This window comes from Passer montanus, unplaced genomic scaffold, assembly GCF_014805655.1.
Source record: "Passer montanus isolate IOZ18808 unplaced genomic scaffold, ASM1480565v1 scaffold139, whole genome shotgun sequence".
Classification (NCBI taxonomy): Eukaryota; Metazoa; Chordata; class Aves; order Passeriformes; family Passeridae; genus Passer; species Passer montanus.
Genome location: NW_024360830.1, coordinates 17,021 through 43,753, shown reverse-complemented (window position 1 = coordinate 43,753; position 26,733 = coordinate 17,021). Strand labels below are relative to the sequence as shown.

The following is a 26,733-nucleotide window of genomic DNA, read 5'->3' as shown; positions in this document are numbered from 1 at the left end:
TGTCTGTCCTGGCCATTGCCCCCAGCTCCAAACAGCAAATCTGCCCCAACCCCAGCGACGGCGCTTCAGCCCTGGGGAAAGTAAATCACCAAGAGTGATTGCTGTGGAATAGGATGATAAAATTGATTGCATCTTCGCCGGGCAAGGTCTGGCACATGGCTGTGGTCTCCTCCTACCTCTCATTGCGGGATCTTTCAGATCCACCTCCCTGGATGGAGCTGTTGGCTCATTTTGACCTCCTCAAAATGTTTTGCTGGAGCAGGGATGTGCAGTGTGCAGCTGGCAAGGGGCAAACAGACCCTCAACAACCTCTGCTGAATCATCTGTTTTCTTGGAGGCTTCTCACAGCTTCTGGGGACATTCTGGGGAGGGACATGGGAGCAGACCCCCATTTGTGTGTCTGTCATATGATTGCCCAGAGCAGAGGGAAAGATCTACCCCATGAGCTGGGGGCTTGTGCAGCTGCACTGACCTGCAGCCCTCCAGCCCCAAAAAATTCCTTGGAGCTGCTTATTAACACACCGACAGCTCTACTCTGGAGTCACAGCACGCCAAGGTAGAAGGCAGGAGAGTTTGACAGTATGGCCTAAATACCCCTGTTTACAAAAAGTCTGACAAAACACAAGCCCTTGGCTTTATCTTTCCCATTTGGAAATAGTCACCGAGCAAATATACTCAAGGCATGAAAGGAGGGGGGGTTTATATTGACTTTAGAAAAAGCTGTTCTTTAAAAACAGGAAGAAAAAGCTCATCCTCGAGCTGTGCAGACTGGCTGTGAGACCCAAAAGAATCAGTGTAGAGGCTTAAAGCATGCCTGCTAATCTGTAGCAGTTCTGTGTGAGCAAGTCATGCAGTAAACTGCTCTCTGTTAATTTTTTAATGCAGAATAAACAGGTCAAGAAATGATTAGCATGAGAATAAGTTGAGCTTAATTGAGAGAATCAGAAAAGATGAGAGGGAAGAGGCAAATTGGAGTTATCAGTTAACCATACTGAGTGGCTCTGCCTCCACAAGCTCATGTTCCCTCTAGTTTATCATCCCCTCTGAAGCTGCCTTTTTTTTTTTCCCCCTTCCCTTACTTAAATGATGAGCTAAAATTGCTGGTACAAGCACAATGGAAACCCTTGTTTCTCCTTCTCCTTTTCTCTCTGCAATGGCTGGCCAAATGAATTGCAGGTGATAAGGCTCCTACCTGGTTATTCCCGAGGTTCTTCCCAGAAAGGAAGCTGCTGACATTAAGTGCAAAATCCACTTTGTGCGAGTACCAGTGCTGTGCTCCAGTGCAAAAATTTCGGCATGATCCTGGGAGATCCAAGGACTGAGCAGACACGTCCGTGGGAAGGGGAAGAGCAGTCCTCGGGACTGCTTGAAGTGGAGTTTGGTCAGTGGTCGGAGATCTATATTCTCAGATAGGCAGGACTTTGTCCACAAACTGGAATTTGAAATTTCAAAGGGGAAAAAAAAAAAAGGCAGAAGGGACCTTTGCATGTGTGGAGATGACTGTGCTGGTGACGTTCCCCTGGGACTTTTGTTCTTTGTCTTGTACCTGGGCTTCCTGCTTCCCCACAGCTCCCTCATGAAATGGCGACAGGCCGAGCCGGGCCCTGACCGTGCTCAGGGCTTTGCTGCTCTGCAGAGGTTTCACACCTGAGCCCACCTCTGCTTCGTGTGCGTGAAGGGAAGAAAAAAAAGCCATGTGAAATATTGCAGCTCTACAGTGGCCTTGGAGCTGCGAGTGACAGGGAGCAGAGCTCTGGAGCCAGGGCTGCCAGGCCGGCGATGGCTTTGCCGATGAAAGCTGAGGGGTCCTGCTGGCTCTGGCTTTACTGCAGGGCATTTCTTAAGAGTGCAGAGCTGTGAGAGAGAAAAGCACAGGGCAGGAGGGTCATGGTCCATGCTCAGAAAGCCTGCAGGCAGCCCCAGGCAGAGCTGTGTCCTGCAGCAGGGGGGAGAGATGGGCCAGCAGGAACTGCAGCAGCATAGCACACACAGGGGCACCAAAAAGATGGGGCCAGGCTCCTCACAGGCTGCATGGCTGGAGATAAGGGGTATGAAAACTGCAGAGAGGTTCAGCCAGTGTTAAACCATGAGCACAGTCAAGTACCAGCTGGCTGCAGAGGCTGCTCTCCATCCTTGGAGGTGTTCAAGTCTAGTTGAGACTAGATAAAGCTGCAGGGAGCCCATGCTGCTCTCATAGCTGGCCCTGCTTCCAGCAGGAGCCTGGGGCAGAGACTCTGAGGTCCCTTCTGACATCAATTATCCTCTGATCCTACAACACCCTGTTCAAGAAGCACCAGAGAGGAGCCCCTTGAGAGGAGCCTGCTTACCTGCTGGACATGCAGAGTTAGCAAGCACAGTAGGTGACGGCATCCTTTCCAAAAATGCCCTATTAAGTACTCTGTTCTTGATCCTCACCTATTGAGAAGAACAGATCTTATCCTCAGGGAATCCCCTTTAGGTTTGCATAAATTTGCGAGACAGTGATATATAGATAAGGCAGAATTAGTACCATGATGTGCCAGTGTGGGAAAGGATTTACTGTTCAACAGATAAAAATTAAATAATCACTTGGCACAGAACAGGTCAAGCCCCCAAGCTGTCATGGTCTGCTTTGCAATAATGTCCTGTCATAGGAAATGGTGGCTGGAGTGTACAGAAAACAGGGACAGGAGAGAGGAGCAGATCTGGGAGCTGAACTTCTCAGGAGCACCTAGTCTGGGAACAACCTCCACCCATCAGTGGGGGTCTTCCAGCTATGAGTTGTCTCTCTATGTGGAATAAAAATGGCAAAATATCTTCTGTATCCAGAAGTGTTTGAAACAGCCCCACAAGCAGCTGCTGACTCAAACACCTCCCACCTAAACCTGCTACAGAGCTGTGGGGTCCTGTTGGCCAGTACAAGCCATGACTGCACTGGCAAGCTGTCCCAAAACTCACCACACAAGGATGCCAGGGGAGACACCAGGGGAGACACCAGGGGTGTCTCCAGCAACAGCTCCCAGGGAGCAGCCAATGCTTCCATCAGAGCCCAACTCCAGGGCAAAGGAAGTGCGTGGTGTCCTTGGCTGGTCTGGTCCTCAACCTCCACACCAACATGAGGGATTTGGGAGGGGCCACTGGTGACCCACAGAGGACACAGGCAGTGAGAAAACAACACTCAACACAGCCCTGGGGGGAAAACACCACGTCCCATTGACAGCCCTGGCCTCGTGAGCCACCTGATGCTCTCCAAACTTCCCCACTCCTTATCTCTGCTCTCCTGCACACGCTGCCTCTCTGATTTCTATTCCTGGCCCTTTTAATCCCTCCTGCCTGGGAAGTAAATGGCCTTTGCAGCCCCCTTGCTCAGCAGGCTATTGAAGCACAAGGTTTGTTTTGCTGAGCAGAGCAGAACAGGCCCTGCTTTTACGATATTTTACTAGACGCTGTGGCAAATCCTGCACATATTTGACCTGGTGTCTGTAGCATTTATCTAATCAAAGGGATCACCGTGGCCTGGCTGGGATTGGGACTGAGGTCCCTGGGATGAGACTATGGAGGGGGCTGTACTCTACTCTTGCATCTCCATCCCAGTCTGCACATCATGAAACTAGTTTTTGGCAAGGACTGTATCTGCCTAAAGGAAGAGCCACCAGCACATGAGCTCTGGCCTGTCCCTCAGGAGCACTGATGGAATGACTGTGTTCCCTGCAGGAAAGGATCGTTTATCACCATTCCCAAGTGAGAAAGCAGGGCTCTCCCTTGTGCTCAGATTCACTCCTGCAGACCTGTAGCCTCAGGGTAGAGGAGCTGTTTAGAAGTCCTATGTAGGTCACGGTTTTGGGGGGCAAAGGGCTGCTTGAACAATTCCGTGTGCTCCTAAAACGTGAGTAGAAAATCATCACTAGCATAGCTGCCCAAAGGCATGTACTGGTGTGGAGCCAGAGACCTTGGATTCATGCTGTGGCAGTGATGGCACTGCGGCCAGGGCAGCTCGTGGTGCCAGTGGGGTTGGGGCTGCATTGGGGTGCCTGGGAAGAACAAACACCAGGCACTGGGAGCCCAGATCAGCAGCATGTGGACTCAGTCGCCGCTGGTTGCGAAACCATGGAGCTGTTTTCAATGCAGAACAAACTGATACCAAATCATTAATTGCTGATTCTCTTGCACCATGAGCCGGTGCCATTCAGAGATCGATTAAATTCCCACTCAATGATCTCGCAATTGCACTGAAAACTCTCAGCTCTGGCTGAAGTGGAGGAGCGATGTGGGGCAGCTGGGGAGGGGAGCACGGGCAGCTCTGGCCCCACTGCCCAGCGCCAGCAGCGGGGTCAGACCCAGGTCTGGGTGAGGCACAGAACCACTGCTGGTGCTGACAGCAGACAGAGCACTCGCAGAAGGAAAGCTCCTGCTGCTCTCTGTAACCTGTCTCATGAAACTTTTATGACAGATCAGGCAGTACGAGGCTGGGGGTGTCCAGCACAGAGTGATTTCAGCTGTGGGACAGGAGCCACCCTGGCCATTCCAAGGGTGTCTGTGCCACCCCTCGGCCCCACTCGCTGTTTGGGCATGGCTGCAGAAAGGGATCTGTTTATAGGGCATCCAGCCCCCTGTAAAACTTGGTTTATAGGGAAGTAAAAGGAGTCATACATTTCACTTCACATAGCAACGTGTAAATTTCCAGGCAGGAGCTGACCTTCTCTGACTGTGAGGGAGAGAAAAGGAGAAGGAGTGGAAGGGATGGAGAGAGCAAGAGAAGGGAAAAACAGGGGCGTAAGCAATCAGTGGTGAGGAGAGGAAGACAATGACAGTAGTGGCGAAGAACTTTGTTGTCTCGTAGGGTTTTTTCCAAATTTTCCACCCCAGGTATAATTAAGAGCAACACCAGCAGCTCAGCATCAAGGTCAATAGCCCTTGGCAAGTGCCTGCTCCCATGGTGCTGCCTGCACCCAGGAGCCAGGATCAGAAACACCTTGAGATTCAATAATAAACAGTCAACAAGAATCACTGCTGCTCCACCAAAAAAAAAAAAAAAAAAAGCTTAGCAGTATTCGGCAATGGGTGAGATGATTAAAGATTAACCCCCTGCCTCCTGCCTCCACCCCTCTGGGAGTATAGGCCTTGAGGCTCAGCAAATCCTTTCAGAGAAATATCTGAATTAAAAGACAACAGGTAGGGGACGCAGTGAAGGCAGAGGGAGGCAGGAGGGCCAATAGCCTGGGCCAAGGGAATCGGTACAATCTGGCCCGTGTTTGCCGAGGATAATGCGCCTTTCCAAAGCCCTCATAGACATGGAGATGGCAGATTACAGCGCAGCGCTAGACCCGGCTTACACCACCCTGGAGTTTGAGAACATGCAGGTGCTGGCTATGGGCAATGGTGAGTCCCCTCCAACTTCTCCCTCTGCAGGGTGGGATGAGCTGGGGGCTGCAGGAGGAGAAATCCCTGGGGTGGTCACGAAAATGTTCCTGGGGAGGGAAGGGGTGTCAGATGGGGAGCTCTCAAGGTGGGGTTCTGTTTTCCCAGCGGGGAGAGCAGAGCTGTGTTTGGTACAGGCAGGATGGTGTCCTGCAGCCCAGAGCCCCTGGCAGCAGGCACACGCCAGGAGCTGGCTGGAATGAGAGGTCCCCTCCAGACATTCAGCCTAGGGAATGGAGCTGGGGCTGAACAGGGTGGGGGTCTCCCAGACCCCAGCCAAAAGCTTCTGTGTGAAGTGCTGTTGATGGTTCAGACAGACAACTGAGTCTGTGCCTCCAGAGCTGAGAGCAAGTCCCTGAAGCAGAAAGGCATTTAGCACCTGGTAAGGGTGAAAATCACTGTGAGAAGTGATTTAGGCACTGCCGCTGCAGCTGTTGTGAGCCACAGCCCTTTCCTAGTGCAGCACTGGGGTGTGGGGTGGCATCCCCTCTCCCGGTTCAGCCCCCAGTCAGAGGGACAAGGGGACCTTGAGAGGATAGACAAATGTTCCCATTCCTTCAGGAGGGTACATTATGCCTAACCCTGCAGAATTCACAGTGCTGGCCCACCCATTTGAGGACCAAAGAGTCTTGGTGATTAAATGCTCAGAGATAGCAAGAGATTCCTCTCCAAGTCTCCCCTAAAGTCTCTCTAAATATGAGGTTAATGACTAAACGAAGCCACAGAAAGTGGCCCTCTGAGCCCTTTCCCTCCAGCCCAGGACTGCTGGGCACCTCTGTCCCAGAAGGGCTGTGCTGGCTCTGTGGACTCTTCCATCACAGCCTGTGTGTGTCTATCCTGGGTTAGGCTCTGCTCTGTCAGGGTTGTGACTCTGAGGTGCCAAAGTGGCTCTGCTGTGCAATAATCCCCCACCCCTCTGGGTCCCAGCCCCTTCTCCACTCCTGGGGGCTGGTCCTACCCCTTCAGGTGCTTCTGGGCCAAAAGTCCCCCTCTTTGGCTTTGCTGCTGTCCATCTGGACACTCTGGGACAAGCTCAGGCCCTGCTCCCTCCCCGTGCCCCTCTCCCATCCAGCGAGCATCTGCACAGGGGGCTGTGATCTGCCCGCCCCGGACCTAGGGCTCCGTGGAGCAGAGGGACAGGAGAATTTCCTGTGACAAGATCCAGTGTGCTGTGACACTCCAGGGGTGAATGAGTCAGCTGGGGCAGGCAGCACCAACTCCTCTCCTCCTGGGCCCAGCTCCAGGCCAGGGACAGCCCTTGGTTCCAGGGCTGTTTTGGCACTGCAGCAGCTGCCCTGGAGGACACACCTCCTGCAGGACCTCCACCTGCAGAACCTGTGCCTCTTTTTCTGGCCAAGGTCTGCTCAGAGCCCAGCCAGTGCCCACCACAGCTCTGCAGCTCAGCCCCAGGGCTGCTGCTCAGCAGGGACCAAGTTTGCCTCTCACAGGCAAAATGCATCCTGTGCTCAGACAGGCTCAGGGACCTCTTGAGCAGCTCCTGTCCTAACACACAGCTCAGCTGAGAGGTCTCAAAGTCAGATTTTTTTGATTCTTCCATTTACCTTAACTCCAACCACTTGACTGCAGCAGCCAGAGCCCACATTTTTGGCATGTATTTGTCAGAATAAACTTAATTGGAAAATTATCCATTAAGCAATAATTTCATTGTTGTTGACTATTAGACTGAGATGTTGCAATTTCTTTGATAAGAGTGCCAGTTGTTCCTGCTCTATGTTCATCTGATTACAGCCTGATAGATTGCTAAAAAGGGATTTATCTGGGCTGCCACAGATATACAAGTAATGGGATTACAGGCAGATCAGCTCTTCCTCTCACATCTAAGTCCTATGTTTAGCTGGAACTGGGAATTTGACTTTCCTTCTGGAGTGAGCCGCATTTAGCTGAGCCCTCAGGATATGCATGGAGGAAGGCTGTTTTCAGAAACAAGCTGCTCACAGGGGCAAGAGACAGCCAGAACAGCCTTGGGAAAGCTCAGGGCTCTGGGAGTGGAGACAGGAGCTTTGCACTGGTGACAGGGTGTGCCAGGCAGAAACATAGACAGGCAGCAAAGTGACTCACACAGAAATACAGGAGGGACACGAGGAATTGGAAAGACGGAAACCAGGCAGGGAAATGAAAGAAGTTATCAGAGGTAGGGAGCTCAAGAACCCCTGTTCTCACTCACTGCTGGTTCTGTGCCAGTAACTCCTGCTGAGGGGTGGCATGAGCAGGATGTGCAGCTCCTGCTGCAATACACCTTTCTCTGCAAAATAGAAGCTAAAAATGCAGCCCTGCCCCAGCCAGACTTGCCCTGACCCCCCCAGCACCAAAGCTGGGCTACCATGGGGAGTCCAGCTGGGACCAGCCCTTCTGCTGGGGGCCAGGCGGGAGCAGCTGTGGTCCTTCCAGGGTGAGCCTTAACTGAGTCCCTACAAAAACCTACAAAAAAAAAAAAATTCAGGGGCCAATAGACTCAGGCATTAAAAATCCCAGCAGGTTTCTATGGCTTTGTAGATCCTGGGTATGATTGATTTGTGACTGGCATTTCCACTGAGGGAGGGGGATGTGCCTGTGATGACACAGAGAAACGTACATGGGAGGGGACAATTAGATCATCTCAATTAAGGGCTGATCCCTTCAGCCTTGAGGTTTGTTTGGCTTGCTGGAGGGGTTTAGTGTAGCCCTTGTATGGTTTTTAGCCTTTCAGATGTCCTTTCCTCCAGAGCCTGCTGCAATTCCCTATCCTCCAAAAAAAGCCCTGCAAGTCCCAGTCCCTCTTGGTCTGTAAAGACTGTAAGACACATCAATTTCCACTGTGATTCTACCAGACTCTAGAAGATACCGAGCCTATAGCTTTCTCCATGCCAGAGTGACACCTTTTTTCTTTAATCAGTCCTTTCTTGCATGGGTAGCCTTGCCCACATAAGTCTTCCAGCTGAAGTAATTTGAGTTTGCTATTTACCTAAAGTCTTGTTTTCCCAAAGAAGGGCTGTGCAGGCTGGAGCTCCATGCCTGGAAAAGGGAACTGTTCGCCTCATCTGCTCGGGGCTGTCTTGGCCTCTTTCAGTTTCACAAACACCTCCCTAACAAATCAGCTGCTCACCCTGAGCTGTAATACCTCAGCTTTAACTCTACATCAGCTTTTGCTCTGGCCACACTACTGCAGCCCAAAGTGTCTGCAAATCCCCAAGGAATTTTGGCTCTGCCCTGTGACTCCTGCAAATGGGCTTCCACTTTATCTGAAGGCATTGCTGCAGCCAGGCCTTTGGGAAGAGGGGTCTCACCATGGAATACAGCAAGTTTTAGTGCACCCAAAATGCAATTACTTCAGCACTGAGAGCTTACACCCTCTCTCCTCACACACCTCTCACACAGCCAGGCTGCAGCTGCCTGGTTTCTCCAAGAGTCTCTGACTCTAGCTGAGTCAGCAAATGTTGGCTGGCTGTCTCACTGTCCTCTTCTTGCCGTGTCCTTCCCCAAGCAGACACGTCTCCGTCAGAAGCAGCCAGCCTCAGCAGCTCCAGCAGCATTGGGGTGAGCACGCTGTGTGCCATCTGCGGGGACCGCGCCACCGGCAAGCACTACGGGGCTTCCAGCTGCGATGGCTGCAAAGGCTTCTTCAGGAGGAGCGTCAGGAAGAACCACATGTACTCCTGCAGGTGAGGACAGAGGCCACAGACACTCATGGCTCAGACAGGACAGCCCCTCACAGCTCAGTCAAAGCCCTCAAAGTGCAGCAGCACTGCCCCTCATCCTCTTCATCCTCCCGGCATCCTCCTCCCCTTTCTCTGAGCTGAGCCCTCAGCTGGGAGGGGTCAGTGACTGCCCTGACTTTGGGACTGCTCACTGGGGAAAGACCCTGGAAGGTCTTGACCCATATTTTAGGGGCCAAGCACATGTTCTTGCAAATGGGTATGGCCACCCATGGATGTGGCCAGCAAGCAGCAGGTGCCAGGGGAGGAGCCCCATTTCAGGGACTTAGCACCTTGCTGCTGAGTGCAGCACAAACCTTGCTCTCCCTGGGGGCAATCCTCCTCCATCACCAGATGGATGTGTGCCTGCCATCCAGCTACAATGCTGTCACTGCCTGTGACATGACACAAGAACACCTGAGGAGCACCATGGGGGAGGCATAACATGCACTTTTCTGAGGATGAGGCACTCGTGTTGCTCCTGAAATTCATGCACTGCACCTCGTGCCATTGGGGGTAGCCCACGGCTCTCCTGTGCCATCAGCAGCTGTGACCTGCCTGCTGCTGGCATTGAGCAACTCACTTGTAGGGAGTCCAAAGGAAACTGAAGAATCCTCTGTTCACAGTGTCTAAATCCCTTGGGCTTTTTGAATCAGTTACTCCTGATGGCCTGACAGCCACTTGGAGAGCATGAAGAGCAACACAACTCTAAAACCTGAGTGACAGAAGGAAGCCCCAGGTTTATGAGTGCCTGTGAAGCACATCATCATTTGCACCCCAGGGTTATTTAAGGTGGCTGCCCACGGAGCCCCCTCCCCACAACTCCATCAGAAAAGCCAAGGTGCCTGGTTCTGTGGAAGCTGAGGCTTTTATATGCACTACAGGAATATTTTAAGAGCTGCTTTCAGGCATCCATTTGGGCAAATCATAGCTTGGGGCCTTTAAAAAGCAGAGTAGAAAGAAGTCCTTTCAAAAGCTACAGAATTCAGCATGGCTGGGAGCCCTTCTCCAGCTCTGTACTCCTTTGTCTTTACTCTGCAAACTGGATCAATCTGCTGTAAATTAGAGCAAATTTGCAAGTGAAATTCATGCTGCAAGTGGCCACCCGGCTTGTGAATCACACACATGGGAGATCAGTTTTCCCCACCATGCGCAGGGGATTTGGTGACACAAGCCTGGAGGGAAGGAGCTGGTTTCTTCCCAAGTCCTCTCTGAAGTGCAAGTGGCAGCAGAGCAGTTTGCAGAGCAGCAATGCTGTCCAGAAGATCAGAAACAACCTATGAGAATCCCAGACACAGCTCTGGAGAGATGCAGGAACTTAAACTGACTTCTTAACCTCACAAATGAGCTACTACAACCTTCCACCTCTTTTTAAAATTCACAATAAAGGCATTTTCCCTTTCATTCTACTGGGGTCTAACTTACAACAGCAACTTCCAAGTTGGTTCTGACCCTCTTAAATCACACTTTTAACTTCCCTGGGGTTTGTTAGTCCACTATAGACATCCTATCCCTAGTGGTTACTGAGTAGTCTGAGCTCCTGCATGTGACTCAGTTCTAGTCTGTCCATATTGACCAGGCACAGGGGAGAACTGAGATTTTGCTGCAAAAAGGAAACCACAGGTTAAAGCAGGAGTGGAAAAATCACAGCCTGGGGCTCCTCTCTCAGGGCGAGCCTCTGGGAACCTTCTCTGAGCATATCTTGGAGCCTGGGGCTCTGCCTTGTCCTGCCTTCAGGCTCAGCCTTGCCACTCCTCACACCTTTCCTCCTTCCTTCCTTCCCAGGTTTAACAGGCAGTGTGTGGTAGACAAAGACAAAAGAAACCAGTGCCGGTACTGCAGGCTGAAGAAGTGCTTCCGAGCGGGAATGAAGAAGGAAGGTGGGTGCCTCTGCCTTCCCCCAGCAGCAGTCCCTGACGCTGCCTGGGTGTGTTTGAGGGAGCCCTTGCAGCCAAGGCTGGTCCCTGCCAGGTGCACACCTGCCCCACCATCTCAGCCCTGTGTTCCCTGCACTGTTCTCTCCTGGGCACAGATCCTGACCCCCACCACAGGGGATTTAGGGAGAATCCATGCCTGTGTCTCAGAGCTGCCCATGTTTGTGCACACAATCACACCCGGGGCTCTCCAGCTCACTCTTGCTCACACTGACACACACAGCACCTGGGCTCCCACACTGCAGTCCACTGGAGGGCTTTGGGAATGCTTCTCCACATCACTGAGGAGCAGAAACTTCAAAGAGGGCCTGGGAATTTGGAAAGACTTTGGTAAAACTGCTCCAAGTGCTATCCCAGAGTGACCGCAAAACCCACAGCTGGCTAGGTGAGTCCAGCAAAAGTCACACTGACATTTTGGACCTTTTTTTTCCTGATAGATATATAGATTCTTGTTGACCCTCTGCAGAGAGGCAGTGAGTTTAGTTTAGTTTCAGCCACAGCAGAAAGGAACCAGAGTAAAGTGGAACATTTTTGCTATTTAACAGCATGAGAAGAGTAGAGATATCCCTACATGGCCCATGCTCACCCCCTCAGCTCCCCTACCTCCCTGTCTCTGCAGCCCTTACAGGTCCCCATGGCAGGATTCTCCTCTTGTTTAGTCCTGTTTTGAGAAGGGACAGGAGAACCTGGTGGCTTTGATGGTGCTCCTGTTAGAGGAGGGACAAACTGCCAGGGCAGAGGCATCCCACAGAGCTCACCTCACTCATGTCTGCAAAGGGACAACTGGGAGGCATTCAGCCCTGTTATTCCATGCAGGGAAATTAAACCCCATGCTCCTCCCAGTTCACACTGCCTCAAGGAGAAACTTTGGAGTAAAAGGGTCCTTGAAGACAACAGGGAAGTACCAGTGGTACGTTGGTGGCTGCAGGAAAACCTCTGAGCAGGAATATTTATTCCCTGTAAAAGGGGATGAGGTATCACAAGCAACTTTTCTTGAGTTTTCCTGAAGAATATAGGAATCCTCCTCTCCATGCAGCTCATCCCCTGCCCAGAGCTGTGCTGTTGTCTGTTAATATTCAATAGAAGTTACATTAGGTGCATGACCAGCTAATACTGAGCAAACATTTGGAAAACATCATGGCATGACTGAACTCAGGGGCCTGCTACTGATAACAAGCAGCATAACCTTGAGAGCTCCTATTTACAGCCGCTGACTGCAGGGCTTTTCTCCTGGCCCAGCCTCATTATTGCTTTTTATCAGGTGGATTTATACATGGAGAATGTATCAATCCGGAGAGCCACCAGCCCAAGGCAGGGACGGTGCTGTTTCCCCTGCCATGGATCAATAGCTTATTTGAGCAGATGGCTCTGAGTGGCATGGCCAGGGTGAGATACAGCCAGCCCAGGCCTCGTGACAGACAGAGCAGGCAAATCCTCCCCCTCAAAGCCCTCAAGACTAGACCAAACAGAGGCACACTGGGGTCAGACCTGTCCTGGGATGCTTTTACAATAAGGTATGAGAGCTCTTTTGCTCTGGATGGATAAGCAGGAGCAGTTCTGCTCTTCCTTTCTTATTGTAGTTGAGACAGAAGTTTTCCAACTACACCTACCCAGTGCAACAGCTTTTCTGAATGGAGCTCACAGGAGTCATGTGGGCAAGGAAACCTTGCAGATACTCCTCCATTTCACACATCACCTTTGGGCTGCATACATGAGCATGGCCACTGCTTCAAACGCCATATCATGAAATCAAAAAACTCAGATCCTTTGCCAGGAAATTTTCCCCACTGAACTCTACAGGTGTTTGGGTTCTGAATCAACCCCATCCCTGGAAAGTCTAATAAAGCAAATAAGAAATCAGATCCACCAGATGCAGTCAGCTCTCGCTGGAATCCATCCCAAACCAGACACAGCTGCACCTCCGCCCTGCCTGGCAGGGAAGCTGGGAAACTGCAGCTAAGGAAGGGGAATGCCAGAAGTCTGTGCTGGTTTTCAGTGTGCATTGCCATGAACGACCTGCAGCTCAGCCAAAATCCTCTCTTGCAGCTGTACAAAATGAACGGGACCGAATCAGCACCCGCAGATCAAGTTACGAGGACAGCAGCCTGCCCTCCATCAATGCCCTCCTGCACGCAGAAGCCCTGGCACAGCAGGTACCTCTTCTCTCTTCTTTATCAAACACAAAAGCATCAGGCACTACCTAGAGTGTAGAGCCAGCTGAGTATTTAATAGCCAAGTCTTCAAATTATCACCTCTTTTTCTAAGTGGTTTATCTGCCAACTCAACACTGGTTTTTCAAAAAGCATTTGTTACCTGAAACCATCCCTTTAAATCTCCTTAGTCCAGAACTCAGTTGTAACAATATGAAATTATTTGTTCTGCTTTAATGGGACACAGGAAGCCTGGAGAGCCTGATGGAAGAAAGTAGAGTAGAATCATTGCAATCCAAAGAGCTGTGGCTGCCTAAGCCCACGAGGGGCTGGCCTTGCATGAGCAGCCTCCCTTCCCCATGAGCTGTTAGGAACTTTGGATTCCTGCACAGTTTCACGAGGAATCAGTTTCCTGCTTGTTTTATGCAGATACCTTTTCCAGTGTTGCCTGGAATTCCCTGTTTCCACTTGCAGACTGCCAAGATTAGTTTCCTAGAGTGTTCGCATTGCAAAGATTACTCTGATTTAAGAGGCTGGATACTGCAAATGGTGTACACAGCTCTGGGAGGACACAGGACAGGATGGGCACACACAGCCTGCAGGGAGGGTTTGTCTGTGAGAACAAGTGATGAGGATGGAGCTGTGCTGGAGGCAGGAGCTGCCACTCTTCATGGAGCTGGGGAGAATAGAACTCTGTGTCCTGGGGACGATGAACAGGGGGTTGAGTTGGCAGTCCTTCTGCCTCGAGGGTCACACTGCCCTGAAGGCTGCCCTGGGAGATGCTCCAGGACAGGACGTGCTGTGCTCTGGCTCCACATGAGGCTCAGGCTGTAAGGTCCACTTCCCCAAGGAGGGGATATGCCAGAATGGCCAAGGGCCAGTCTTGTACACAAAAAGCACATCCAGTCTCATCCCACATCTCACCTTGTCCTGTGCAGGCCTGAATACATTTATATACCCTATAAAAATAAGACTGATGCTGCTCCCAGAGGTGTGAGACAAGGGGGTCTCGAGTCACCAAATCTACAAGGGAAGGTCATTTCTGGGGCTCAGGGTCCTTCAGTGCCATCACATGAAAGAAGGGTCTGCTGATAAAAACTACAACCATGGACAAATCCAGGGGAGCTCCTGCTCTCCCACAGAGCACAGAGAGATTCATTAAACAAGGCAGGCTCCTGCACGGTAATTGGTAACTTTTATGTGCCTTGCTAATTAGAACAAGATACTGCTGAGGAGCTGCTTTCTCCGAGATCTAGGGTCACTCACCCAGAGGTCTTTATTTATTTGCTAAGCCTTCCGGGCCCTCTGATTAGGGTAATACATGGTGAGATTTTTACAATCTTATTTATTCAATAATAGCTGGTGAGCTGGAAAGCCTCCAGGTAATGCAACCTGAAAAAAAAAATGCAGGTGGCATTTGAATTCCATTTCCTTGGGAGGCCAGCAGGGTCCGAGCTGAAAATGCTGGCAGGAATAGGACAGGAAGAGCTGATGCTGTACAAGAGCACAGAGGGCAGGCAGAGGGCAGTGATGGGGTTGAGTTAATTGCTTACAGAAGCATGAGGATAAAGTAGTGACTAAGGGCAAATTTTTAGATGACCTGGGTGAGCAGCTATGCATGAGAACCAGGCAGGAGGTTGGGTGCCTGGTTTGGGGGAGATGTTCTGTCCAGCTCTGTGTGACAGTACTTGCAGAGTTGTCAGGGCTGTCCTTTGCAAATGAAGTGGCAATCACAAATAATTTGCCATGTGACAAATGTCACCTGTGTTGTGGGCATGTTTGAACTTGCCCAGTTTTGCCAAAAGGACCTAAAAGCCAGTGGGAGGTGGGAGACTGTTATCTTTTAAGTCTGCCCTTAGCTATTCAGAGTGGATAATGTCAAATGTTAATGACCTGGTGCTCACAGAAAGCAATGTCAGACCTAGAAAGCTGTGGCCTGGTGAGCTCACGATGACTCAGGAGAGGAGCAGAGCCTGCTCTCCTCCTGTGGAAAGCAGACATGGCAGCTCTGCCTCTGGAGCAGGCTGGAAGGGGGAGCAGCTCTCTGCACTTTGGTGGGACCAAGTGCAGCAGCACTGGTGGATGTGTCCTTTCTACTGGTAGGGGTGATTCCACACAAGCCCCTCTGTTCCCCCCTGGATCTTGACTGAGCACACTTGTTCAGTGGGAGGAAGATCCTGGCTTTAGGAATGTTTCCTCTGTGCTTTCCAGTCTGTTCAAGGCATTACAGTTTACCAAGATGATCCCCAGCCTCTGCGCTGCAGCGTTTCATGTTCACAGACCCCCCAAGCTGATCTGAGTTTAAATGAGTCTTGTTGGGTCACCTGTCCTGGGAGCTGGGTGTGTGCCACAGAAAAATGTAATTATAATTTCTGGAGTCTGCATCAACACAACCCATGGGCTGGGGATTTTCCTCTCTGTGGTTGCTCTGTGGCACTGAAAGCTGAAGGATCTCTTCTCTCCTTCCAGATATCATCCCCAGTTCCTGTGCTCAATGGAGACATCCGAGGGAAGAAGATTGCCAATATTTCCGACGTGTGTGAGTCCATGAAGCAGCAGCTGCTGGTGCTGGTGGAGTGGGCCAAGTACATCCCCCCCTTCTGTGAGCTGCCCCTGGATGACCAGGCAAGTCCCCCCATCCACCCCACCTCGCCCTGCCCTGGTAAAGGCAGCGGGGAGCCAAAACCAGCTGAGACCTTCAGAGAAAATGCTCATTGTGCACTCTGTTATCCTGACTGCTGCAGCTGATTGGGAGCAGCATCCATACAATGCCAGCACAGACCAGGCATCCATACAATGCCAGCACGGGCCACTTGCATGTGCAGCTAATCAGCCCATGAGCACGGCCAGATAACACTGAGCTTGAATTAGGTCGTTATCAGATGAGCATTTTGGGGTCAGCCAGTCATTTATTAATTATAGTTTGCACAGCACTTTGAAAACCTGAAGTGCTTGACAAATGCTTGGGGTAATCAGAATGAGCAGGAGAGATTTCTGGCCTAAGGTCTGCCCAAAATTTAAAACCTGTCTGTCTCTTGCTGCTTCTTGCCTAGGGGTATGTTTGCATCCATGCTCCCAGCATGGAATTTTCAAGCTATACACTAGTTTGCTCCTAAGGCAGTGGAAAATCTTTTTTCCAGGATTAAAAAAACCTGAAGTGCTTGACAAATGCTTGGGGTAATCAGAATGAGCAGGAGAGATTTCTGGCCTAAGGTCTGCCCAAAATTTTAAACCTGCCTGTCTCTCGCTGCTTCTTACCCCTGTATGTTTGTATCCATGCTCCCAGCTTGGATTTTTGAAGCTATACACTAGTTTGCTCCCACGGCAGTAGAAAATCCTTTTCCAGGATTAAAATGCAAGGATATATTTGCATTTAACAGAAATTACTCAAATGGCATTTGTGATTTCCCTAATGAAGATAAGCACAGTGGGTTTGGTGTGCTCTGTAGAACTGCACTGCAGCATCCCAGGCAGCCTCAAAGAGCTACAAGGAGAGGCCTCCCGTGGATGTCTGAATTTCAGAGGGCTGCAGCAGGTGTTGAAGGACATGACGTGTGCCCAGCCTTGAGCAGCACATGTGGCTGGGACAGCACTTCTGGCAGGGCCAGCACAGGTCCTGTCACAGGTAGGAAGGGATTTCCAGTCTGTCCAGTGTACAGTCACAAAACCAGTTTGTGTTCTCTTCAGCTAGGACCAGTCTCCAGCCCTGTTGACCTAGAGGTATTTTTTATAAAATGAAGAAAAAGGATATTCAGTCTAGAGTGTCCAGATCATCAAAACCCTCTAAATCCTAAATCTGAGCTCTTTAGTAACCACCCAGCAGCACCCAGAGCTCTGGGGAATTCAGTGCTCTTAAAATGGGAGCATGTTTCCTTTTTTTTTCTATTGTGTGCAAATGCTAAATTGTTTAAAATTATAAGAAATCTGTTAAACTGCTAAGGAAAATACAATTCATAATTTATGGAAACCATAATGGACTCCAATGGCAAATGCCATTTACACAGCATATACAAATAAACAGGCTGCAGCCCAGCACAGACCTGGGGCAGCTCTGCACAACCCATCACATCCTTCTGCCATTTGGAACAGAGGCCCTAAACCTGGCCAATAACTCTGCAAACTACAGCAACTTCCACATGAGCTCATTTTACAGTTGGGGGCTGCAAAATTCCTCAAAGGAGAAAACAGCCTAAAGATGGCACAGTTTGAACCCTGCCTTCCCACAAGGGAGAGGCTGCTTCGAGGCCCTAAACCTGGCCAATAACTCTGCAAACTACAGCAACTTCCACATGAGCTCATTTTACAGTTGGGGGCTGCAAAATTCCTCAAAGGAGAAAACAGCCTAAAGATGGCACAGTTTGAGCCTGCCTTCCCGCAAGGGAGAGGCTGCTTGATGAAACAGATCTCCTTTTGTAGAAAAGATCATACCCAACCCCTCACTCTCCTTCTGCGCCAAAATGTCAAAACTCCCATGTTTGGTGGGGCAAAGAGTTTCATCTCAAAGTTCAAGTTCTGCTTTGTTGTGTTACAACTGTAGATCTATCCTAATTCACAGTGGAATGATGTATCTCAGGTTCATCACTGCAAGAACAAATATCAAATGAGATGGTTTGGCCTTCTTGAAGTAATTCACTTTGACCCTGCTCAAACAAGGAAATTCTCTGGACACAATTCTGTGAACTGAATTTGCGATAGGCAGGAAATTTTTAGGTGAGAGCTTCACTCTCTCCTGGGGCTGGCAGTTTTTTCCTTGTCATAGCTTTGTCAGGTAGGAAAGCTCAGTTTTGTGCAGCTCTGGTAATTCCAAGCAGCTCAGCTAACATATCCACCCATGTTTGGACAGCGATAGAGTAAAAGCTAGATTTTGGCATCTAGATAAAGATTCTCCAGTATCATGTGTGCACAGTCTTTTTGCAAGGATCTCTATTTATTTTGCATAACCTTTTTTACCATCTGTGGTGAAAAAAAACCAAAAACCCCTCTCCTAGATATCAGCATGTTTCCTAACCAGAGCTCTCTTCTATGGGTGATACATTCTCCTTGCATTCCTGGTAGGGTAAGGCTTCTCTTGGCTTTGACAGATGCTGAGGGTAACACACTGGAAAAGTGGACCATTCCCATCAGGACATACTTTTCAGCATTTCTCTATTAATGTTTAATGATTGTTTTCTCCAGCAGAAGATCCTGGCTGGACATTAAGAAGTCTCTGTGTCAGGATGTCCAATTGTTAACTTCTCTTTCTGCCTAAATCTCTGAAATTTTTAACTGAAGGAGGGCAAAAGATTCAGAACATTCTCAGGAGCCACTGGAGGGTGTAAAGTGAAACACTTCAATCATTAACATCAGGGGAGAAAAACATCCCTTTGGCTTCCCTTCCCCAGTTCCTGTGGCTGTGCAGGGGATGAATGGCCAGGGGGTGACCCCACTGGCCAGCTGGACATGGGAGCCCATGGCTGTGATTGCAGTGGGAGGTGGGCACAGCCCAGAGGGACAGCAGTGTCCAACAGCTGGCACTGTACTTCTTCCCACTTCCCAGGATGGAGTGTGGTCCCTGGTTCTGCGCTTGGTGGGAACTGTCTGCAAACAGCCCACACTGGTGGCAGGTCCTGGGACAGTCTAGCATGGTCCTGCTCATGGCATGTGTCCTGAGTATGGGATATTTCAGGTGCTGTCTCCTACCTGCTGGTTCTGCTGGGTTTATAACTGGTTTAGCACAGAGCATTATTTGATCTCTTTCTCTGCCTGTAACTGAAGAGGGGCCCTCACTCCCATCCTTGAGTGCAGTACAGGAGTGCTGAGCTTTCCCTCTTGCTGACATGAAATCAGTTTTTGTCTCAGTCCCTGCATCACCCAAATAACTTCTCCCTGCCCTTGCAGGTAGCACTGCTGCGTGCACACGCAGGGGAGCATCTGTTACTGGGAGCTGCCAAGAGGTCCATGGTGTTCAAGGATGTCTTGCTGCTAGGTAAAAATTGCACTTCTGCTCCCAGCCCATGTGTTTCTGTGGCACTTCCCTGCTGGGGTGAAGGAGAGGGTGGTCCAGTGTTTGGGGACATCCTTTTTGCAGGGTGGTAGCTTGAGCTGTTCTGTATTTTAGCAAGCCCAGCACAACCGTTGGGTGCAGCTAGGCCTCGCTGACATTGACATCAAAGCCATGAGGTGTGGCAAAATTGGGGACTGTGTGAACATTCATGGTGTAGCCCCAGGTTTGTGTAAGCAGGCTGTGGTGGGATTGAGAAAAAAGCTCTCACTCCTTGGTCAGCTTTTCCTCACTTGAGTAGCTCCTGTGTGATGAGAAGCTGCTCTGGCAACACAGATCAAAATTTCTCATGTTCTGAGACAGGGTAGGGGCTGAAGGAGGAACTTCTTAATTCCTCCACCCCAAAATTATCTCAGCATCAGCTACCTGCATTTTGAGCTCCTTGTCACCCCAGCTAAGTTTGAGCAATGACAAAATGATGGTCTGTGCTGCTTGTCTGAAGGCAATGACCACATCATCCCACGGAACTGCCCCGAGCTGGTGGAGGTGAACCGTGTGGCCATCCGCATCCTGGACGAGCTGGTGCTGCCCTTCCAGGAGCTGCAGATAGATGACAACGAATATGCCTGCTTGAAAGCCATCATCTTCTTTGACCCAGGTATGGCCTAGCTTGGTGAGGGTTACCATCAGAGGGGCCTAGTCTGGATTATGCTGACTAACACCAGTCCTGAGTGGTGGAAAAGCTGCCTGGTCTCTCTGGGCCAAACTGTTCTTAGAGAGGGAGGAGAGAAGTCAGTGTAAGACGATGGGGAATCAGAGGCAGCTGCCCTCAGGCTGCCTTCCTGCTGTCACTGGCAGGCAGCTCCCAGGGCAGCAGCCTGGAGAGCTGGCTGTGTGGCTCGTTGCAGATGCCAAGGGGCTGAGTGACCCGTCCAAGATCAAGCGGATGCGGTACCAGGTGCAGGTGAGCCTGGAGGATTACATCAACGACCGGCAGTACGACTCGCGCGGCCGCTTCGGGGAGCTGCTGCTGCTGCTGCCCGTGCTGCAGAGCATCACCTGGCAGATGATAGAGCAGATCCAGTTCGTCAAGCTCTTTGGCATGGCTAAGATTGACAACCTGCTGCAGGAGATGCTGCTGGGAGGTGAGTACTTGAGGTCTCTTGGCATTCCCTGACTGTTGTCCCCTTGAGACCCTCCTTAGTCACTGCTCCCTATCTAGCAAAGTTAGAGACAGCCAGTCTGCAGGTCAGCCCTTGACTCACACAAAATCATCTCCCCTGTCCTTGACAGGGGTAACCAAAGGTCCTCTGCTTCTTCTCACCTAAAGAGATGCATCAGCTGTGCCTCTGTTTACAGGGAGGCATCCCCAGCTCTCTGCACACAGACGAGCTTTGCTGTGCACCCCCCAGACTCCTACCTGGCAGCCATTTCACCAATTCTCCTCTGTCAGAAGGAAAGGTCTGAAAGCTCAGGCTGAAAGAACATCCTAGATTTTCTAGTGGGAGCATCCAATGGGACAAAACAAAATGAAAAGTTCCCACTGTGCTATTCTGCACGTGGAGGTGTGACTAAGGAATATAATCCTGTATAAGAGGACATGCAGGCAGCAGGCAGGGGTTAGTTAGTTCAAGGCACACATGCAGGAAAAAGGGAGGGGTGTACTCCAGTCACCTGTGCACAAGGTGATGGTGCACAAAGCCTTGGACATTTGGATGCAGTGGCTCTGCCTATCTGAACTGTTTCCTTGTGCCATTGTGGCCATTAATGTCTTCTGCATGTTCTTAGGCTCATCGAGTGAAACGCCGCACACCCACCACCACCTGCACCCTCACCTGATCCAGGAGAACCTGGGAACAAACGTCATTGTGGCCAACACAATGCCTCCTCAGATGCACAATGGGCAGATGTGTGAGTATATCCAGAGAGAGAGAGAGCTCCTGGGAGAAACCAGGAGCTTTCCAGTGAGCCTGTGGAGGTAGTTTCTACCTTGCATGGAAATCTGCAAGCAAGACAAAATCTCGGGTAATGAGTGTGTGAGAAATTCCTATGCAGAAAGGAGGGAAAGACAAACAGAGAGGTGGGTTAGATTAGATTAGGCCAGACTAACTGATTCAACAAGATACTCCTTGTCAGACTGCAACTTTTACATAGCCCTTAAGGGATGAATGGTCCTATCCAGAGCTTAGTGAAATCAGTGGAAAGGCTCTCCTTCCCTTGAGTGGTTAAGACACACTTCAGTTTGTCCTCTGCAAAAACACAGGAGGATCTGGCCCACCACATGGGGCCACCACTGGGGACCTTGTGCTGAGATGAGCTTGGCTGACCACGAATGTGATTAGTAGAGGTCAAAATGTCAGCAGCTCCCCTTATTTGATGTTGGTTATTGTGGTTCTCCTGGGGCATCAAACCATGCCTGCATGTCCGGGCTGCTCCACAGCAAACACACAAGCCCTTAAGAGCCTCTGCTCTGCTGACATCTGAACCCTGCACGACTGAGGACAGATCCCAGTGCTGTGAGGTTTGGTTTAAACTCTTTTAATTTGGTTTCTCTCTCTTCAGCTACTCCAGAAACTCCACAGCCTTCTCCACCTGCGGGCTCAGGATCAGAGCAGTACAAGCTGCTGCCTGGAGCCATTGCAACCGTGGCGAAGCAGCCCACGTCCATCCCACAGCCTGCCATCACAAAACAGGAGGTCATCTAGCAGCCCCCACCCAGCCAGCCCCCTTCAGTGCACCGTGTGGGAGAAAAGCCCAAAAGGACTCTGCCACTGTGAAAAGAGAAGCCATCCAGACGTCCCTGGGCACGGACACACGGACTTGCTTTTTGGACTGACCACCACCAGAAGGTGTCTTCCTGCAGCTACGGACAGCACGGGCCATGGGCAGCCCCAGAGGCCCAGAACTAAGGCTGAAGCCTTGCCAAAACCCTCAGTCCTTGTAAGGAGGGCCAGATTCCTGCCTCCCTCTGCGGGGAGGTGGCAGTGACTGGCTGGGGACAGGCTGCTGCCCCACTGCCACCTCAGCACTGGTTCAGCCACATCAGACCCTGTGAATGAGCAATTCCCTGTGCCATGGGAGTGGAGGGCTTTCCTCCCACAGCCATGCCATCCTCCCCGACAGTCCCCAGTCCAGCCAGACTTGGTGGAGGTGGAAGCTCCCCCAGGAGCACCACAGCAGGTGAAGCACATGGGGCTTGCCCAGGCAGCACTGCCAGAACTGCTCCTCAGCCTTGGCTAGTCCCAGGTCTTTGCGTGGTGTCACCCACCAGCACACTGAGCCCCCCAGCCAGACCTAACAAATCTTTTCAGCTGATGCTGGGGCAAAGTCTGGCCCACCAAGATACTCCACTATTTGGATCCCTCTGCTTCTTGAGGGGTTTTGATATTTCTGTGCCATGCCTGCCCTCACCACAATGCTCAGAGAGGCAACCACTGCCAAGCCCTTCCCTTGCACCACTCACTGCCTTCTGGAAATTAGAGGGACCTTGGGATTCCAGAGGTTTCAGCTAATGGGATGGGTTCACCCCTTTACAGGCTGGCAGCACTGCCCAAATATCTGGCCAACTACTGCTTGTCAGCAGTGAGAAGGCCACTGGATGCCTATTTGGAAGGAAGTGGGGGAAAGATGTAGGAAGGGGAAAGACCCATGGGGTGAGAAGAGCTTGAGCCTCACAGATTGGACCAAGGTCTTGGGCTTTCTAAGTGCTGAGAGCATTGGGACCCAGGATCTCAGTTCAGACCCAACTTAATGCCAAGATATGCCACACAATCTGCTTCAATGCAGTGCCACTCCTTCAGCTTCGAGTGAGTGGCTGATAACAGATTTATAGGTCTTTATAACATGATAAGATTTCGTTATGACTCCTTCAGGCCTCAGAGTGTTTGAGAGCACCAGCCTCAAAAATACAATTATTTGGGTCCTGCAGAGAAAAGCGACAGAGGTCCAGCAATAACCCTGTCTCACCCAAGGCCCTTGGTTCTGCCCCAGCCTTGGGTCTGCCCCCTGCTCTGCTCCCTCCTGCCCCTGTCCCTGTTCCTCTGTGCCTGCCTGTGCCAAAACCCTGCAGATGTGACCTTTGGTTTACAGCTGAAAGCAGGAAAGGAGCCCTCCTGCTCCAGGTGCCAGCAGGGCTGGAGCTGCCGAGCCCTGCACATGGCAGGCCTGAGCCACTGCTGGCCTCTCGGGAGGATGAGGATGGTGGCCCCACGGCTGCCAGGAGGTCTCTGGTGGGGATAAATCTGAGCCAGCTCAGCCAGAGGAGCTGCAGCTGTGTCCCCTGATTTCCAATGCAAAATGAAACACCTCGTGCTGGCGGTGTCAGAGGTGTTGCATGGTGCCAATGCTGGTGGCATCGTACCAAGTAATTTATTGCAATGATGAATCCAATCATTTTCTGTAAATTATTTTGTAAATCACATTGATTATTTATAATTGGGAGATTAAATACAAAAAAAACCCCAACCCCAACCCTGTAATAAGCAGGCTGTCTTTTCCAACTGCAGCAACCTTTTTTCCTGTACGTAGACATACTTTGTGGGGAATCCTTTTTGGTCCATTTGCACCAAGTGTTCCTCAATATTGTATATTAACTTTTGCTGGTTTCTGCCTTCCAATAGAAACAGAAGAATATTTCTTCACAAGAGTTTGTATTCATTAAAAAAAAAAAAGGAAAAAAAAAGAAAAATAAATTCAAAAATATTTCTAACTTTTCCCAGACAGATGGATTTCTTTCTTCTGGGAGGATTTATTTTAAATCAAGGGGCTAACCTCCCTGTTGGTCTGAGCACAAAGCATATGTGTATGGAGAAAAAAGCCCAAACAAGTGTTTGATGCTGTTGCCAGCTGTCACTATTTCCTGGCAAGCCCAGTGTGTCTGTCCTGAAGCCACGTGTGTTGGAATCATAAGATTGAATGACAATCCAAATTTTCATTAAAAGAAAAACAAACATGGAGAATAAATATTTACTTTCATGATTCCAGGGAGCTTAAAGGCTTGAAGTAACCACATTCTGAAAGCCAAGCAAAGGAAGCTAAAATATATTATTCACATTTCAAACATGTTCATTTTCAAAGGTAATTTCTGAGCACTTTGGGGTGAGTGATTGTCCTTTGTTTCAAACACAGCCACCCTACTGCTGGCAGCAGGTGGGAGCCACACTGAGCCTATGGGGCACAGTAAGATGATCAAGTGAAAATCAATTTATCACTGGCTGTAAAGGTGAAGAAATACACTGGCAATTAGAGAAGGCTCTTAATGACCTGCTTTTCTGACCATGGGAGGCTGTGCTCAGCTGTAGCATACCCAGGAAGAGAACAGGAAGAGAGGAGAGAGGTGTAGATGGCTGTAAAGATTAGGGCTCTGGGAAGGAACAACACCCAGCATTTCCAGCTCTGGTCTGCAGGAGCTGGCCCTCATCTTCCCCCATCTTCTGCCTCTGATGAGAGTCAAGGTGGGCAGTCTCATCCTAGGTACAAGGGATGAGAAGCAGCCTGATTTTCCATCCCATCAGCACAAACACTGTCCCAGTTCACCATGCTGGTGAAAACTGCCAGCAGGGATGAGATGCAGGGATGAGATCCAGACTGTGTTTGAGGGCTGTGTGGAGACAGCATTTAGAGCCTGTCTCCACTCTGAGTCAAGGACCTGGGAGAACAGGACAGATCTCAAATAACCTGCCCTCACAATCTGTGCACCTGTGATGATCCAGAGCCCCAGCAGCACTGCTGAAAGCCTGAACAAGGGAACCAAAGGCAGGCACAGGACATGAGCTTCCAGCACACACAGGACTGAGTGGTTAGTCCAGTCAGGGGAAAGAAAAGGACTTCGTTCATTCTTTGTAAAATAAAAAAAACCAAAACCTGGGACTCCTCTGCTGTGATTCATGGTTGGTTTTACCTGGGTATATGCCCTAAAAATTCCCTATATGTAATATCAAATCTTGGAAGCAATAAATTCTCCTGGACTCCTTCCCATGAACTGCTCTATCAAGGTTGCCCTTTACCTGGTTAATCTTAAATCAGTGCACTTCCTACAGGAGCTTTCTTATTGCTGGATTCAGCTCACTTGGGAAAAAACCTCCATGAACTGTTCCAGAAGCAACCTTGTCCTTAATTGGCAACCTCAATCCCAACTCTCACCTCTTTTGTCACTCCAGCCTGGAATCACCCTGAAACACTGGTCTTGCCACTCGTGGGCTGTGTTTTATCCTGCTGGGTTCCCTGGAGCCTGCTGGCCGTGTCCCATGTCACTGGAGATGGCTCTGAGGATTGGCCTTTGACACACAACTTCCCTGACATTGTTTTTGAACACAAGAGCTTTCTGTGCCTGCAGCTCAGCCTAGGGATGATTTCCTGGAGAGCACCATCTCCAGCTGCGGAATCTTTTCATCATGTCCAAGCAAAGATCTGTGAAAGTGGTATTTTTAGGTCCTCTGGCCACTATGAAATGCATTCTTTTCATATTCCTTATATAAGTTCCATCTGAAAGAGCCAGCAGGCTTTGGAGCCTTTTCCACAGCTTTCATATCTTAGTGGGGGTGGGGGGGAAAAAGACAAACAAGTTTTATGACCTGCATATCATCTCTGACAAAAAGCAACTATTGCTGCTATTAAACTTACAAGTGCACACACAGGCACAGATAGTCATGAACACCAAGAGGCAGCAGGGACAGCTCAGCAACGTGGCACTGCTGAGCCAGGCAATTCCATGTGCCAGGCTGGCCTGTTCCCTCTGGGCTTAATGCAAATATCACCAACCAACTGGGGAACTCAGGCCACACACTGCATTCAGAGAGGCTGGAGGAGGAATGGTAAGGTGTGGGTATGTCTAAAATCCTTCTCCCCATTCCAAAGTGAGGTGTGACCCTGGCAATCATAAACACACCTAGCACCTGAAAAATTGCCAGCCAGGCCAATAAAAATGGCAATATATTGTCAGCTTCGTTATGTGAGAGTGAGCAGGAGAGCTTGGCACAAACAACCCTGCAGTCACAACCTGCAGTTCAGTGTCCTGTGAGAGGGAAGAGGCTGCTGGGACCAACAGGGTGCTCCAGTTCAAACCCAGGAGAAGAAGAGCTCTGAGTCTAACCCAGGTCTGGGAAAGGAGGTGGTTTGGGAACTGGATTTCCCAGCCTTGCTCTGGCTTTGGGTCTGGAGTGATGCCAGGCTTGCGTGATCGTGACCAAAGCCTTCCAGAGGCCTGAAGGCACCCTAACCTTGGGGTTTAGTTGTGGGCTACACAAAGCCCCGGGTTCTGCTGCCAGGCTCCACTCCAACCCCTCCCAACTGGCAGCTCTGCCTGGCTGGAACCTGCAGTCCCTTGGGACCCCACGGATTCACAAAGACCAGGGACCCCTTGTGAGCCTGGGGGACCCCACACCAGATCAGGGGTGTGGGGGAGCTGTTGTGATTCTCCAGCTCCTCCTAGAAACTGCTCTGGGTGCAAGAAACAGCACAAGAGGTGCCTGAGGGAATGCCTGGATAGACACCCACCGCAGAAAGCATCCCAGGTCAGACAGGAACTCCTCTCTGCTGCTGCCAAGGCAGGTGTCAGCACTGGCTGGAACAGGACAGGTTCC

At 50.5% G+C, this 26,733-nt stretch overlaps 1 protein-coding gene across 2 annotated transcripts; it reads left to right on the top strand.

Annotated features, from left to right (window-relative positions):
• Positions 1–5,138: 5,138 nt before the first annotated feature.
• Positions 5,139–24,954, top strand: HNF4A (hepatocyte nuclear factor 4 alpha). 2 transcript variants are annotated; one of them, XM_039699810.1, is made up of 10 exons: positions 5,139–5,358; positions 8,879–9,056; positions 10,875–10,969; positions 13,070–13,176; positions 15,643–15,798; positions 19,051–19,138; positions 19,656–19,811; positions 20,062–20,298; positions 20,942–21,064; positions 21,716–24,954. In XM_039699810.1, the coding sequence occupies exons 1-10, from the start codon at positions 5,244–5,246 to the stop codon at positions 21,856–21,858; spliced, it is 1,398 nt and encodes a 465-aa protein (XP_039555744.1). In that variant the 5' UTR covers positions 5,139–5,243; the 3' UTR covers positions 21,859–24,954. The 2 variants fall into 2 exon arrangements, with proteins under 2 accessions (XP_039555744.1, XP_039555745.1); XM_039699811.1 differs by having other exon boundaries at positions 8,882–9,056; positions 21,716–24,952.
• Positions 24,955–26,733: the final 1,779 nt, after the last annotated feature.

Excerpts from the sequence above, each read along its gene's own strand:
- HNF4A (XM_039699810.1), top strand. The coding sequence starts at position 5,244 with ATGCGCCTTTCCAAAGCCCTCATAGACATGGAGATGGCAGATTACAGC. Across the intron at positions 9,057-10,874 it reads AACCACATGTACTCCTGCAG|GTTTAACAGGCAGTGTGTGG; the intron begins GTGAGGACAGAG and ends CTTCCTTCCCAG. Across the intron at positions 21,065-21,715 it reads GATGCACAATGGGCAGATGT|CTACTCCAGAAACTCCACAG; the intron begins GTGAGTATATCC and ends CTCTCTCTTCAG.